Genomic DNA, 16,298 nt, shown 5'->3' with positions numbered 1-16,298 from the left:
GGAGGAAAAAAAACATGGAATGATTTCCAGGTGAAGCCAAGGAGGAGCTTGGAATACCAGGGGTGCAATTATTGGGATGCCTTGAACACCAAGCTGGCATTGGATCATTGAGATTTCCACATGCAAACCACTCTGCATGGGGAACAAGAGACACAGGTGCTTCACCCTCCCTGGGATCACACGCAGTGCCCAGCAGGTGGATTTCCCCACGGGATATTAAGGGAGAAAAATCAACCACATAATAACAAGAACAAAGGGAATAACAAGGCCAAACATTGATGTGTGTTTGCTGCTCTGAGAAATTGCCCTGGAGTTCCCCCAGTGAATGTCCCCAGTGTGTCTATCCTGCCAAGCCGAGGGGGAAGACGGAGCTTGGGATCACCCAGGTGCTGAGCTGGAAATGAAAATGTGAATTTCTAAGATCCCACTCAGCAGAGTTTACCCAGAAAAGTGTAGGTTTACCTAAAGTGCTTTCTTTGATCCTCCAACAGAGCATGGCCAGAGAGTCTTGTTGGCAGGAATTCATGGAATGGTTTGGGTTGGAAGGAACCTGAAAGATCACCTAATGCTACCCCTGCCATAGGCAGGGACACCTTCCACTCTGCCAGGCTGCTCCATACTCTGTCCAACCTGGCCTTGGACCCTCACAAGGAGAAATTTCTTCCCAAACCTTGCCCTCTGCCAGTGGGAAGCCATTCCCCCCTGTCCTGGCATTCCAGGCCCTTGTCCAAAGTCCATCTCCTGCTCTCTTGGAGCTCGTTTAGGTACTGGAAGGGGCTCCAAGATCTCCCTGGATCCTTCTCCAGTCTGACCCACACATGCACCCAGTGCCACCCCCACATGGGCAGGGACACCTCCCACTCTCCCAGGCTGCTCCAAGCCCTGTCCAACCTGGCCTTGGACACTGCCAGGGATCCAGGGGCAGCCACAATTTCTCTGGGCAACTTGGCCAGGGCCTCCCCACCTTCACAAGGAAGAATTTTTTCCTGATACCTAATCTCCACTTTCTTTCAGTGGGAAGCCATTCCCCCTTGTCCTGGCACTCCACATAGTCTCTCTGTATGTTCCTTGTTGACTCCTTCAGGCACTGGAAGGCCACAATTAGGTCACCCCAGAGCCTTCTCTTCTCCAGGCTGAACAAGCCCAATTCTCTCAGCCTTTCCTCACAGCGGCTGCTCCATCCCTTTAATCATCTCCGTGGCCTCTCTCCAGCAGCTCCATGTCCTGCCTGTGAGGCTCCCAGGGCTGGGGGAGCTCTGCAGGTGGGGTCTCACCTGAGCAGGGCACAGTGGCAGAACCGCTCCCCTTCCTACTGCCCACGATGGGGTCTCAGCCCAGGACCAGATTCACAGGAGGATTTTCCATTCCCATTGCTCTGTGCTGTGTCTTGGCTTTCTTTTCCACCCACCCACTGGGCTGGGTTTTCCTGCAGCCCAGGTTCCCAAGCCTGGTGCCAACAGATGGGGCCCAGCTGGATTTCAAAGCGTGAGCCATGAAAGGAAGAGTTTCTTCCTGTTTCCCAAAACAGGAGATTAGGTCAAGCAGCGAAGGAATCTCCATCAGAAGCAATGAAATCAAGGTGTGCCTTTGCACCTCCAAAGGAAGCTGTGGCTGTCCCTTCCCTGGAAATGTCCAAGGTCAGGCTGGGTGAGGCTTGGAGGAACCTGGGATAGTGGAAGGTGTCCCTGCCTATGGCAGGGGGCAGAACGAGATGAGCTTTGAGGTCTCTTCCAGCCAAACCATCCTGTGGTTCTGTGATTCCATGACCTTGCACACTGGGGGGAGGGATCATCACTCCAGAGGTGCTGTGACTGTTGCTTTGCTGCATCTCCAGGAACGTGTGGTTTTGTGGCAATTCAGGGTGTTAATCTCTGGCAATGAAGGTTCCAACCCTACAGGCTTTGCTGAGCCAGGGAAATAAAAGAGTGCAGAGCCCAAAGCTCCATCTGGCTGCTCCAGGGCACTGGGGCTTTAGGGAACGTTGGAGCAGGCGTGCCTGAGTATTAGGGCTGCAGTGGAGGTGGTTGCCAATTCCTCCAGGACAAATCCTGCCTTTATCTCCACTTATATCAGTGGAGAAAGCATCACACACAGCACACACACTGAGCTGCCACTGCTAGGGTGACACGCTGAGGTTTTCTTCGAGTTGGTGACAAAATGAATCACAAAAGTGACTCCAACCATTCATTAAGGTAATACGTACATCCTCCAGAAGCTCAGCTTTCTGTCATCTCCTTAATCTGAGTGTCCATCTGGGAAGTTCAATGAATAGGTGCTCACCACACCATTGTTATTTCTCCTGCTTCGAATTTGTTCCTTTATTTTGCTGAGGCAGCTGTGGAAGATAAGAATTTCTGCTCTGGGATCACCCTCCATGGGCCCTGCTGACTCCTGTCTCCAGGTTCTCCTGCAATGGTGGCTTTAGAAAACAATCTTTTCCTTGATGATCCCAAGCTCTCTCATTGGCTATTCACAGTGTCTCTCTTCAACTCGGTGCCTGTTTTTTAGTCATCTGAATTCAGGTAAAGGACTCCCATGCTGGGATTGTTTTTATTTATTGGTGATCTTACTTGTGGAGTTGTTTTTGTATGGCCTGTGAGAGGCTTTGTTCTCTAACCAATACCTCTCCTTGTTCTTCTTAACTTTTAAATTCAGCACAGCGATAATTTTGCTGATAAATTCTCAGCATTCTCTGCTCTGCTGCCAGCAAACAGCATGAAATGTTTGTGCATCGTCTCCACTTTACTTTTGCTTTAAAGAAAACTCTAAAACAAAAGTTTGCAAAATTAAGTCTGTTACCTCAAGCTCTGAGCAGCTCCTCCCTGTGGTACTGCAGATACTGGTGTGACACACAGATTTCCACACATATCGATGGGAACTAGTTGAAATTCTGAGGCTGAATTTCCCTCCTCCCACACTCTCCCCTTTCACTCAGCTGCTGGAAGGCACCTCCAAAATCCCCAGTTGGCTCTGTGCATGAAGGAACACCTTTTCTGATTAAAACCGTCTGTACCATAGAAGAGACAAGACAGCTACCCTGTGAAACAGCACAGCCTTATTTCCCACTTCCACATTGATGCACTCCCCATGGGAGATTTTTTTGCCAACCTTTCCCCAAAAAACTCTTCCAGTGGACACCTTGTGCCTTCGGGGGGCTCCTTCTCTCCAGTGCTCCTTTCTGGCTGTTTTTCTTTTATCCTGAGACCACCACTCTGATCCCATCCCATTACTTAGAGCCCTTGTGGTCCCACAGCCCCGAGCACTGGCACAAAGTTGTCTGAATGACGTCAAAATGCCTCACAAATTCCTGTGCAAAGGAGGAATGGTACAAAGAAAGGTGTGGATGCTTGTGGTGGTTGGTATGAAACCTCCTCGTCTCTTCCAAAAGGTGGCTCCATGTGTTCCTCGTGTGAGACACCACCTTGAGGGGGACAGTTTATAGAACCATGGAATATCCTGAGTTGGAAAGCACACACCCAAATCATCAGTCCAGCTCCTGACCCTGTACAAGACATGCCAAAAATCCCAAAAATCATGTGCCTGAGAGCGCTGTCCAAAGGCTCCTGGAGCTCTGGCAGACTTGTGCCCATGACCATTCCCTAGGGAACTTGTTGAGTGCCTGACCACCCTCTGCAGGCAGAACCTTTTCCCAATATCCAGCCTGACCCTCCTGACACAGCTCCAGCTGTTCCCTGGGTCCTGTCCCTGCTCACAGAGAGCAGAGATTAGAGTTGCCCCTTGAGATGAAGATGCAGCCCCTGACAAGTCTTCCCTCAGTCTCCTCCAGGCTGACTCCGTGTGGCCCCTCCAGACCCTTCCCGACCCCCATGTCCCTCCTTTGGACCCTCTCCAACATCTTTAGGTCTTCCTTATATTGTGGCACCCAAATCTGCCCCCCAAATGGAGGTGAGGCTGCCTCAGCCCAGAGGAAAGCAGGACAATCCTCCTCCCTGGCCTGGCTAGGCTGGGCCTGGTGCCACCAGGAGGTGGTGTCCCTCCTGGCTGCCAGGGCACACAGGTGCATCCTGTTTCCTCAGTTTGCTCTCTGAGCAGACTGTCACAACACCCCAACACTGGCGATGGGACCACAGGGGACCCACAGTCCAGCAGAAGGAAGGGTGAAGTTCTGGGAAGGTTGTGCCTGGAAACACCTCAAATGCAAGTGGTACATATGGGCAGGAATCATGGAACAGCCTGGAAGGAACCTCAGGAATTCTTTTCCATCTCTTTGCCCAAAGCAGCATAAATGGACGGAGATGACCCAGGCTGAGGGTGAGGAGTGGCTGTGGAGCAAGGTTACTGGTTCCCAGTTTCAGACCATCATCTCTACCCCTGTCCCCACTAATCCCTGTCTGCTTTGATGTGGGAGCCGAATCAAGCTGCACTTAAGAGATGGAACATCCACCTTTGGAGAGCAGGACCAGCAAAACCAGTGGGAGGTGTCCTGGGAGCCTCATTAACCCTTTTGATGGTGACTTTGTGTCCCTTCTGCAGGGAGCCACAAAAACTGCTGAGCCTGCAGGGAGGGAGGGAGGAGCACACCACCAGCACCAGCCCTGACAGCCCTGTTTTTCAAGGAGAGGGTCTTAAAAAGAACTTTTCTCACTGGCACAAAGCAGACTCAGGAGGCTGTTGGATGTTTTTTTCATCCAGAATCCCAACAATAGGTTGGAAATGTCCCCAGGCTCTCCCTGTCTGCAGGGGTGGCTTAGCAGGTCCCAGTTTAGTAGGTGCTTAAGTGGAATGAATTTATCTGGGCACATGTAAATCTCAAAGGTTCTAAAGTCTCATGAAAGCCACCACAGCTCAAGGAATGTTTAGGGCCAAGCAGCTCAGGGGTTTCCCCTGTAAACCTGGGTGGAAGCTGTGGGTTTAAATCAAAGATGAATCCCTGAGAGAAGCGGTTTCATGTCCTCCTTAGAGGATTGGGTCCCTCTCTGCCAACACCATCTCACCCACAACCAGCCAGGACAAAGCGAGGACACATGAAAAGGTCTCAAGGAAGATGACCTGTGCATGAAAACCATTGCAAACCTTCTCTTGGGAAGCCCAAATCCCATTGGAGTCCTTCCTGCTTTGAAGTTGGTGGAACCTCCACCATGTGACTCTGAAATGGCTTTGTGAAAGCTCAGCAGCTGCAAACCACAGGTGCTGCCCTGGACTGACTTCCTCTGATGTGCAAGGCTGGGCACCTGGAAGAGCCACTTCTTAGGGGCAGGAGCAGGAGCCAGAGGTTGAAGATCAGGTTTGTTGTGGAGGAACAGCCCAACAACTCTTCATACACAAGAAGGGATCTCAGGGCTTGCAGCTGGTGGAGGGTGATTGTCCCATGAGCAGCATTTTCTCTGTTTTCCAACAAAACCTGGGGTTTGGAGGGTCTAGAGCCCTGAAATGTGTGTCACTTATGTGGTACAAGGCAATCCACGGTGGCTGAGCAGGGATATGGGGGATAACTGGGACCTGACCCCAGCCAGATGCAGATTTCTCACAGCTGGAAAAACTGGAAAGTTGTTGTCCTCAAGGGAAAAGGGCCACGTCTTTCTGGCCATGAAGAGGAGATGCAGTCTCTCTGTGGTTCCGCTGGGCAGCAGAGCTCAGAGCAGGAGCTGCTTCAGATCCTGCAGCTGTGCAGGGCTGAGCCACATGGAAAACAGGACTGGAGCCTGGCTTCTCCCTCTTTTCAGCTTGCCCGTGGTTGTGGCAGCCTAAAAAAGTTCATGAAGGTCATGTCTGGACCTCCCTAAGGGCTCAGTGATGCTTTGTCCTACCCGTGAACGCCCTGTCCCCAGGCAGTGCTCCATGTTTGGCTTCACACACCCAGAGTCTCCTCCAGGGATTGCATCAATGCTTTGGCTCAAAATAAAACTCATCTCCAAAATATTTCTTCTCTTTTCACTTGCATGCAAGAGGTCCCAGTGCCTGGGTTACCTCGAAGGACATGAAGGATGTGGTGTCCAAAAGCTCAATTGATTTCTCCAGGTCCTTGTGAATGAGAGTAGTCTGGGATAGTGAAGGGTCTTTCTGGCCACAACAGGGAGTTGGAATGAGATGAGTTTTATGGTCCCTTCCAACCCAAACCATTCCATGATTCCATGACTCATGAAAGTACATCTCATTGCAAGATGTGCATCTGTGTATACTCAGACCAACATAGCTATAATGGAACCACTACGTGATAATAATTAAATATAATATTTTTTTTCATTTCAACTCATTATGAGATCTGTTAAAAAAAAAGAAAAAAAAAGGGAAGATCTTTCCAGGAAATACTTCAAAATATTCTAAATATCCTGATTCTTCTTCTTGTCTTCCTGTGCATTTCACATTGACAATAGCACCGAATCCTCTCAGAACCAGTTAATTTTGCCCCAGCAAAGATGTAAAGATTTCTCAGGGCAAGCTCTGCAATTCCTTTTGTTTCTGCTATTAGACCCCCTTTTTAAGGCAAAAAAGGAACTTTGTTTCCAAGCAAATTCAAAAATCTTTTGAAGAATTCTAATTAAGATAGGACAGTGCCTTCTCATTACCAGATACTACTGGATGGATTTAAAGTCAAAAAGGTGTGTCAAGGGATGACCGGGCAAAACCTTCACTCCACCTGACATTTCTCAACCTGCTTGTAACACTTCCCTTCCTTGTTACTTCTCCTGTTCCAGTGAATCTGCTGTGTGGCCCGGTCCCATGTTCGAAATTTAGCACTTTCCCTGGGCACATACCTCAGTAATAAATCACTCTCATTTCCCAGAAATGCCTTATCTTCAATTTCAGGTACGCTAAGGGGCAGTGGAAGCCCCATTGGGCTGTGGCAAAGGTTGTCCAGAGAAGCTGCAGCTGCCCCTTCCCTGGAAGTGACCAAGGCCAAGTTGGATGAGGCTTGGAACAAGCTGGGGCAGTGGAAGGTGTCCCTGCTCAGGGCAGAGGGTGGAATGAAATGAGGTTTAAGGTCCCTCCCGAGCCAAATCATTCCATAACTCCATGATTCTGTGAACCCCCAGTTTCCCAGAGCATCCTCCCCACGACCAAACTCATCCTCAGCACCGCCTCATACGGCTCCTGCTCCATCCGTATGGAAACCACCAACCCCATCCTGATGGTCAGCACCCGAATTCCCTCCAAGAGCCACAGCCATCCCCACAAGAGGAAGGAATAAATGCTTACGAGAGCGCTCCCAACAACGTCAGTGCTGAGCCGGGCTGGATCCGCCTTCCCTCTCCCTGTCAGCAGCGGTCATTGCTCAAGAGCCCGCCCGGAGCTGGCTGCGGACCCTGAAAGGGGCGGCATCCCCACGACATTTTGCAGGAGGTCCTGAAATGTAATTAAACGCTGTGGTGAAACCAAACCGTAAACAAGCCATGAATAAAACCCCCTTGAATTATTTTGCTAAACTATAATTACACAATAAGGAAGCAGATTAATTAAGTAAAATATAAGTCCTGAAACTGAAGCTTGCAAGCAAAGCAGTTTATTTTAATTTCCACATTATTTCATATGAGATAGAAGTGTTTGCTGTGGGTTTAAAATGTTGGAAGCCATTCCTTGCTGCCAGGCAGACCAAACCCAGTGGATAAATTAAATTTTTGCATCTGAGGCACCTCCTGAAATGTATATAAGGAGAAGGGCTCTGCCTCAGAGGAGCTAAAGGAGATCTCCTTCTTCCAGGCCCTGCTCCTCTCTTGCTCCTCCGCGTCGCCGTCACTGCCCACCCACTGTGGGTTTAAAATGTTGGAAGCCATTCCTTGCTGCCAGGCAGACCAAACCCAGTGGATAAATTAAATTTTTGCATCTGAGGCACCTCCTGAAATGTATATAAGGAGAAGGGCTCTGCCTCAGAGGAGCTAAAGGAGATCTCCTTCTTCCAGGCCCTGCTCCTCTCTTGCTCCTCCGCGTCGCCGTCCCTGCCCCCCCCCCCCAGCCACCATGAGCCGACAGTGCTACACCTCCGGCTCCATCCTGGGAAGACGAGGCTTTTCCTCGGCATCTGCCGTCTGCGGCCTGGGCACGTGGGGGGGCGCCTGCCGCAGCGGCGTCTACGGCGGTGCTGGTGTCGGGCGCTGCGGCGTCGCGTACGGCGGGGGCCGCTTTGGCACCGTCGTGGGCTTTGGGAACTGTGCGAGCTTCGGGGGCCTGGGCAGCTACAGAGGCCTGGGGGATGGCGTGGCCATGGGGAGCTACGGCGGCGGCATCGGCATTGGCCTCGGCGGAGGGAGGTCCGAGGGGATTCGCGGCGTCAGCATCCACCCAGAGCTCCTCAAGCCCCTGTGTGTGGGCGTGGACCCCGAGGAGTGCCAAGTGCGGACCCACGAGAAGGAGCAGATCAAGAACCTCAACAACCAGTTTGCCTGTTTCATAGACAAGGTGAGACCCCGCTTTCCCCACCCCGTGTCCCTCGGCTCCGAAGGGTGCATGTCCCCACAGACAACATGGGGAGCTATTTCTCCTGGTGCCCTGGTATTTAACGTTTCTTATGAGCCATGGTGGTTCTGGCCTGGACACCCTCTGGATTTTAGCCTTTCACCAAGGCAACACCATCAGTGTTGTACCTTTGGATGGTCACCAACCTGCTAAAAGGGTCAGGACCAGCTCCAGGGATATAGTAAATCCAAACCTGTGAGTGATGAGATGAAGCACTGAAGGATAGGAAATTTTATTTCAAGTGTATAATCTGATGTTGCTCTCACAAATCTATAAACTCCAAAGGACTTCTGCATTCTTAAAATAGTTTGTGTTTCATGACAGTGATGTGGAAGGATGAATTTAGTTAAAATGGGAGGAACTATTTTAATTTCTTTATCACTCCACTCTGTGAACAAACTTATTTAGTGATTTCCTAAAAAGATGTAATTTATCATTGTTTTCTTGGCTACATTTAAGAGTTTTCACAACTGTTTAGAGGGCTGTTATGGGAAAGAATTTTTCAAACAGCAAAGAAAATCTGCTCTGGCTGATCTGATCTTGATTTTCCTGGAGAGTTGTTCTGCAACCGGAAAAACTGAATCCACCCAGGAGCAGCAACTCCTGCTTCTTCCCATTTGTAAAATGACTTATTCAGGACCCGTCAAGCTCCTAGAGAGCCCTTTAATCTAGAAGTGTAAAGGCATGATAACTATCCACGATTGGAGTTTAAATCAGATGCATCCAAATGAGGTCCTGGATGGAGCTTTTAGTGCTGAGAAAGACTTGTTACTGCCCTGGGCCCATGGGGAGGCTGAGGATCCAGTTCTGGGGGAGGTGTGGAAGTGTCTGGCTGAGCAAGCGTTGGCTGAACCCAGGCTTGGCCTCCACACAGAGTGAAGGCACTGATGTTGCTCAGCCTGAGATTCGAGTCCTGGGTGGGACCAGTTTAGCTCAGAGAAGATGCTGGTCCCACTCAACCCCCTGAGACAGCAGCACCCGAGCATTTGCAATTCTGATTTGATTTTCACTTTTCCTCTTGGGAAGTACAGAAACCCTGGGACAGGAGAGCCTGACCCTCCCATCTCTTCCCTGCCCAGGTGCGGCTGCTGGAGCAGCAGAACAAGGTGCTGACCACCAAGTGGGAGCTGCTGCAGCAGTATGTGCTCCCAGCATCCCGGAGAAACTTGGAGCCTGTGTTTGAGAACTTCATCTGCAACCTGAGGAAGCAGCTGGAGTGTGTGATGGGGGAGCGAGAGCGGCTGGAGAATGAGGAGCGGTGCCTGCGGGACCTGGTTCAGGAGTTCAAGTGCAAGTAAGTCACACACAGGGAAGCTGCAGAGGAGGATGTTCCTGGCCTGGGTGGTGTCCCTGAGTATGCATCTAAGGAAATTGCACTGGATGGATCAACAAACTGGGGCACAGGGCAAGGCACTGCAGTACTGGGTGAATTTCCTGCACTGGGCGTCCAGTGCTGCACTGGAGATGGACTGGGAGACGTTTTCAAGCCCAGTTTCCTTAGGGAGCCGGACTGGAAACCACTCTTCCTCTGCCTCCTGCAAACCCCTGTGGTTTGCCATATCAAATCTCCCCCACCACCTGTTCCTGTGTTTTCTCCAGTGCCATCCATTCCCACAAAACAAACAAAACCCTCAGCCAATTTTCTCCACCCCACTCTTTTACTCACATCATGCTGGGATTCATTCTCTCTTCCCAGAGGGAATGTGGGAATTTCTTTTTTTTTTAATCTAAGCTGTAGATACTCCTTAATATCTCCCTGTGTGCTCTGCTAAGCCACAAATGAAGTCACTGGATCAACTTTCCCCAGAGTTCACCATCTCAGGTGTTTTTTCTTGCTGAGCCACTACCCAGCAGGTCCAACTCACAGAATCAGCATCTTGTGAAAGTTCTTGCAGGTCCCAATTTCTGATTCATTATGCCCTGACTGTGCTCCCCACTGCACCCTGGAGTTTCACAGGTTGCTCAAGTTCCTGAACTTCCCCTGGGGCATTTTGGCCAGTTTCTCCATAAACACTCTGAGCACAGTCCTGGATGCTCTGGAAAAACATCTCACAAAGCAGAAGGGCTGGAAGCAGCAACCCAAGCCTCTAGCCTTGCATTTCTGGTGGTTTGGCTGGATTTTCTGTCCTCTGACTCCAGCCACCCAAAGCACTGGCATGGCTAAGACTGCTGAGTAAAACCCAGTGAGGGGGTAAGAATCAGCAATGAAGCAAAAAAAAAAAAAAAAAAGAAAAAATGAGGTGCAAAGTGAAATCCCATTTCCCATGGTCTGCAGTGGATGGTTGGGTGATGGAGATGGGACCCCCAGGGCTCAGCATCCCCCTGCTCTGCTTTCCTGCAGGTACGAAGATGAGATCAACAAGCGCACGGCAGCGGAGAACGAGTTCGTGGTGCTCAAGAAGGTGAGCCAGGGCCAGATAAGGGTGGGCAAACCCTGGGTGTGGGGTCAGTGGGAGAAGTGGGGGATCCTGGCACCATGGCACAGCATGATGCCCCAAAAGTGAGGCAACCCAAGGAATCTGGAGGGCGTCCCTGAGGTTTTCAGCACGTGAAGCCCAAACCCACATAGTGCTAAGGGCTGGAAATAGTGGAGTTTTCTCCTAATCTAAAGAAAACCTGGGATTTGCTACAGTTGTTCCTTCACGTCTTTCACCAAATTCCTGGTATCTCTCCAGGATGTGGATTGTCTCTACCTGACCAAGGAGGAGCTGGAGGTGAGGGTGGGTCTCCTGAGACAGCAGCTGGAGTTCCTGAAGTGCATCTATGCTGAGGTAAGAGCTCCTGGCCCAATCTGCTCCCTGGGCTGAGGCATCATCTCCTGCTCTCCCCACTCGAGTCTTACACCAAGAGTGCAGGGAAAAGTGTCTTTTCTGAAAATCCTGGAATTGCAACCCAAACCTCTATGTCTTTTAGATGTATTTGACAACAATGCTGTCACACCTGCTTTGAGAAGGCATTAGTCTTGGTTGCTACATTGCTGCCCACAAGGGGAGGGATCTTTTGCCTGAAAACCTCTCAAATTCTAATCCAAACCATCCCTGTGCTGGCCAAATGTTTCTAGCACTTTTTTTTTTCTTTTTACAGTAGTCAAAATATTTTTATGGAAATAACACTTCTGTTTAAAATTCCAAAATTTTTAACAAAACACACAGGGGACACTTTGCATAGACACCTTTTTGAGCTAAACTCCCTCAGCAGGGGTCAGTGGGGCTCAAAGAACGTGAGGATTCCCAATCCAGGAAAGCACTGGCACAGCCAGGAATGCAGAAGTGGCTTGTGGTGAAAACCAGGACTCCCCACCCTCCCTTAGGGAACTGCACACAGCTATCCCATGTTGTGCCACCAAAACAGGTCCCAGCTGCCAGGTCTTGCTGGACAGAAGTTGCCCAACTGGAAAACCCCATGCTGGGAGTTCAGGAGAGAACTCCTCCAACCTCCTTGCTGGGGTTGCTGCTGGCCTGGCTGGGGCTGGTTGAGGGAATGGAACTGATGCTCTGGTCCTGCAGGAGAGGGCTCAGCTGGACTGTCAGCTGTGTGACACCTCTGTCATCGTGCAAATGGACAACAGCCGGGACCTGGACATGGAGGGCATCATCAAAAGCGTGGAGTGCTGCTATGAGGAGATTGCCCAGAAGAGCAAGGCTGAGGTGGAGGCTTTCTACCAAACCAGGGTGAGTATTTCACAAATTTCTGTGACAGACCATTTCTGAGACCATTCCTGAGACCATTCCCATCCTCCAGGATGCAACTTTAACCCGCCTCACACTGTGTATTAGCTTCAGTTTGCTTAAGAAAGTTGTACCAAAAAAACCCCAAACACAAACCAACCTTAAAAGTGTGGTTTGAGACATTTTGGTACACGCAGAGGAGATCAAAGTGTTTAGAGATGTCCCCTTCATGCACTCCGAGGAGCATCATTACCTCCCAAAGGGCAAACCATAGAACCCTAAGGCTGGAAAAGACCTCCAAGATCAGCAAGTCCAGGACTCAGGGGAGACTCTCACCTTATCCAGGCTGAGGCCATGCCTGGGTGGTGCCCAGGGAGCACTGACCCTGGTGCAGCTTGAGAGATTTCCAACTTCCCGGGGGAGGTGGGGGGCCTGGGAAGGGGATTTGGGTGCATTGACATCATCCCCTTCCCGTGCAACAGCTGGAGGAACTCCACAGCAGCCGGGGCAAGTTCTGTGATGACCTGAAGAACAACCAGAGTGAGATTGCCGAGCTCAACAGGATGATCCAGAAGCTGCAGTGTGAGTCGGACAATGTGAAGAAACAGGTAGGACCAAGGGATGGATCCACCTGGGAGTACAGCTCCTCCATCAAAGGGCATTGTCCTACCAGCTCCCATCCTGTGGGGCTGCAAAGAACCCCCTGCCCCAGATTATGTCTATTTTAACTTCTCATCTGCTGCTCATGCACACAAAAAAGCAGATTTATTTCTCACTTTGCAAATAAGAAGTTCATGGGTTTGGCGGTACCAGAATAATTGTTTGCTGTGAGCTCCCACGAGGCTGCAGCCAACAGATCCCATTCCCTTCATCCCAAATAGCTTGGCCACCACAAATCCAGCCTAAATCTTGTCTCTCGGGAATTTCCTCACTGAGGAATATATGAGCAACACTGTGGAGATACCCCTCAATATCACCCTTGGCTGCCCTCTTGCCCAGAGGAATTGTGCCTGGAAGTGTCCAAGGCCAGGCTGGATGTGGTTTGGAGCAGCCCAGGCTAGTGGAAGGTGTCCCTGCCCATGGCAGGAGATGGGACTGGATGGGCTTTACCTTGCTTGACTGAAGCTTTGTGGGAATGTCCTCCTGTGGCTGTCCCCAGATCTCAGCCCTGCAGACAGCCATCTGTGATGCCGAGCAACGAGGAGACTGCGCCCTCAAGGACGCCCGGCAGAAGCTGGTTGACCTGCAGACAGCTCTGCAGCAGGCCAAGGACAAGATGGCCTGTCTGCTCAGGGACTACCAGGAGCTGCTCAATGTCAAGCTGGCCCTGGACATTGAGATTGCCACATACAGGACGCTGCTGGAGGGAGAAGAGAGCAGGTAAGAGCAGCCCTGGATGCGCTTTGTAAGGATGATCAGGAAAGACAACAGGAGGAGAAAGAAATGCTGCACCCAGGGCTGCAGAGGGGAGGAGGGTCCCTTTTCCCTCCCGCTGGGTGCAGAGGGGATCACACTCCCATCCAAAAAGAGGATGGGATATTAGTATGACCATGGAATTAGGGACACAACCCTGCAGTGCTTTGGTGGGCAAGCATCTCTCAGCAGGGTACCCCTAACGAGCCGAAGGACATGTCAGGTTTCTAAGGAGGCAGTGGCTGGGCTCTATTTACCTGTCAATTTGAGGAATGTGTCCCTAAATACATCTCTGACACGTTTCTTTCATTGACAGGATATGCACCGGCAACCCTGTGAGCGTAGGTGAGTTAATGAACCCCGTCTTGATTTCCTTACAAGCTTTTTAAGTTTGCAACGCTCCTTTTAAGCCGGGTTTTGGCTGCTCCGGGCGTGACCGAGCCTGCTTCTCTCCGCAGCCGTGGTCAGCGGCGGGGGCACGGTCGGGGAGTGCCGATCCCTGTCTGGAATCGGAGGCAAATGCACCGTGAAGAGCGGAGGGGCCGGCGCGGGGCTGGGCATGGTCTCGTCCTTCGGCAACGCCGGGTTCAGCACCCGGAGCGTGGATTGCGTTCCCAAGGTCGGGGCGGGATTCGGGGCCAGGAGCGCGGTCACCTGCGTGGGGAGGGAGGTGCTCACCGGCGTGATCCCGGGCGCCCCGGGGGTCTGCGGGAACAGGTTCAGCACAGCCGTGCGCGTCGTCAGGACGACCCGGTAGAGAGCGGCGGGGCCCGAGACGGCAGATTTTATAATAACCAGCATTTCTGCAATAAAACAGTATTCCCCCTCCCTCTGACAGCCACAGGGATCACACAACCATGCGCTAGGACATCGCTCTGCCTAAACCCTTAGCCTGACAAAACCCACCCTCTCCCCGACGTCTTTCTTGGGGGTCTTGGGGGACACCTTCCCCTGTTCCCCCCCTCCCCCCCCACTTCCCAGCCAGGTGAGATTTTTTTTTCAGAGACCATCCCTGTCTCCACTCATCATCTTGGCTTTTCGGTCACCCTGCCCTGCTTGACCCCTTTCCAGCAGAGACTTTTAATGCAGCTATTGCAAAAGGATGAAAAATTTGGTCATCCCAACTTCAGAGAAGCCACAATTTAATTGTCCAAGACAAAGCTGCAGCTGTAATTTACTTCTTTAATGACAGCAGAAAATCCAATTTTTCCTGTTTACAAGAGGGTTTGGAATGCTTATGCAAATTGGTCCAGGTTGCTACACTGCGTTTGGTAGAGCAGATTTTAATTACACCCCAATGAGCACCTTATATTTCTGTAGTTAAGTGCATGTGTTGTTTTTCCTGTGTGCAATAGACGGAGTTAAAGCTTTTCATGTGTAAGTGAACAGAGTTATTACCCTTTGCTTACTCCAGACTTTCAGCTGTACCTTCAATAAACTCCATGCATAATTCATGCTGCACTGCCTGGGCTTTATTTTCCTCCCTCATATTGCAAATCATAGAAATTTCCTCAAACCTGAGTCTCCAAATGGGTGGAGTTTGGAGCTTCAAGAAGGTTTTGTCTGCTCTCTTTCCTGAAGCACCTTTGCATACCTTTTTTCCATCCACTGATTAGTGTGGCCACAAGGAAGTCTGGAAAGGAGGCTATTTACCATCCATGGGTATGTAGTTTGCTTCAGATCTCTCACAGTGTCTGGGATGTCTGGAGATGGAACAAAAAGGCAGCCAGGCCCTTCTTTAAGGAAATCAGTGAGAACCAGCTCAGGGAGGAACAGGAAAAAAAATCCCACACCACACCTGTGAAACGCTCTCACAAGACTGGGTTGATTTTAGAAGAAAGTAAGAGCAAAGTGCAGTTTCCCAAAATGCAGCACCAAGGGCTTCTTCCTCAACCGCCACCTTCCTTAAAATATGTGAACTCACACAAAGAGGAGGGTCTGGAGATGTGGCTAGATATGCTCCTCCATCATCCCTTCCAGGGAGGGAAAACCCTCTCTCACAATTTCAGGAAATGGATTCAGGAGAAATCACATCATCCTCTCCCTTTTCTCTGTGAGGTTCATAGAATCATGGAATATCCTGGCTGGGAAGGGACCCACAAGGATCATCAAATCCCAGTCCTGGCCCTGCACAGGACACCCCAAAAGTCCCACCAGATGCTTGAGTATTGTCCCAATGCTCCTGGACTTCTGCAAGGTGCCCAGTTCCCCTGGACAGTGACCCCCTCATGGGTCTCTATAACTTGGCTGGGAGGATCTTGCCATGGTGACAACTCAGCCCAGCTGGATGGACAGCTGGAATCACAGGAAAACAAACCAGCCCTGCAGCTCCTCCCTTCCCACAGCTCCCCATGGTAGAGCAAAGGCCCCTGAGCCAGCTCTGCATCACCCTTGGAGAAATCCCTGCGTCCAGCCTGGAGTAGCACAGGGTGTGGGCAGGTTCATGTGCCCATGGAAGGCTCACCAAGAAACAGGGGCTGGAATTTATTCCCCCATGTCCCACTCTGCTTCCAAGACCTCCCTGCTGACTCACAGCATCTTTCCCTCGACCTCTCCAGGGCTGGAGGATGAGCCCAGCCCCCATCCCAGACTCTGTCCTCACAGGTGGGATGGAGATGAACCCAGTGTGGGATGAGCTCTGGCCTCTGCTGCTCTCCCAGCATGGGGCATTCTGGCTCCCCTCGTGGTATATTGGATGTGATCAACACGGAGCAGAGCACTAATTCTGTTTTAATAAATGCCACAGTTGGCTGGGGGGTGGTGAAAGCCAAGTGGGTCAGCCCTTGGTGAGAAAGCAAAACTTAC

At 50.9% G+C, this 16,298-nt stretch overlaps 1 protein-coding gene across 1 annotated transcript; it reads left to right on the top strand.

Moving 5' to 3' along the window:
• The first annotated feature begins 7,917 nt into the window (after positions 1-7,917).
• On the top strand, positions 7,918-14,250 carry LOC102033526 (keratin, type II cytoskeletal 7-like). Its single transcript, XM_005430248.2, has 9 exons — positions 7,918-8,355; positions 9,492-9,706; positions 10,754-10,814; positions 11,088-11,183; positions 11,919-12,083; positions 12,563-12,688; positions 13,240-13,460; positions 13,810-13,838; positions 13,952-14,250. Exons 1-9 carry the CDS (start codon positions 7,918-7,920, stop codon positions 14,248-14,250), a joined length of 1,650 nt encoding a protein of 549 aa, XP_005430305.2.
• Positions 14,251-16,298: the final 2,048 nt, after the last annotated feature.

Source organism: Geospiza fortis, unplaced genomic scaffold (genome assembly GCF_000277835.1).
Source record: "Geospiza fortis unplaced genomic scaffold, GeoFor_1.0 scaffold635, whole genome shotgun sequence".
Lineage (NCBI taxonomy): Eukaryota > Metazoa > Chordata > Aves > Passeriformes > Thraupidae > Geospiza > Geospiza fortis.
The sequence above is the reverse complement of the archived record's forward strand: the minus strand, read 5'-3'. Positions and strand labels throughout refer to the sequence as shown.

Bases quoted from the DNA above. Each gene is read 5' to 3' on its own strand.
- LOC102033526 (XM_005430248.2), top strand. From the start codon at position 7,918: ATGAGCCGACAGTGCTACACCTCCGGCTCCATCCTGGGAAGACGAGGC. The intron at 12,689-13,239 runs GTAGGACCAAGG...GGCTGTCCCCAG, and splicing joins CGGACAATGTGAAGAAACAG to ATCTCAGCCCTGCAGACAGC. The intron at 13,461-13,809 runs GTAAGAGCAGCC...TTTCATTGACAG, and splicing joins CTGGAGGGAGAAGAGAGCAG to GATATGCACCGGCAACCCTG.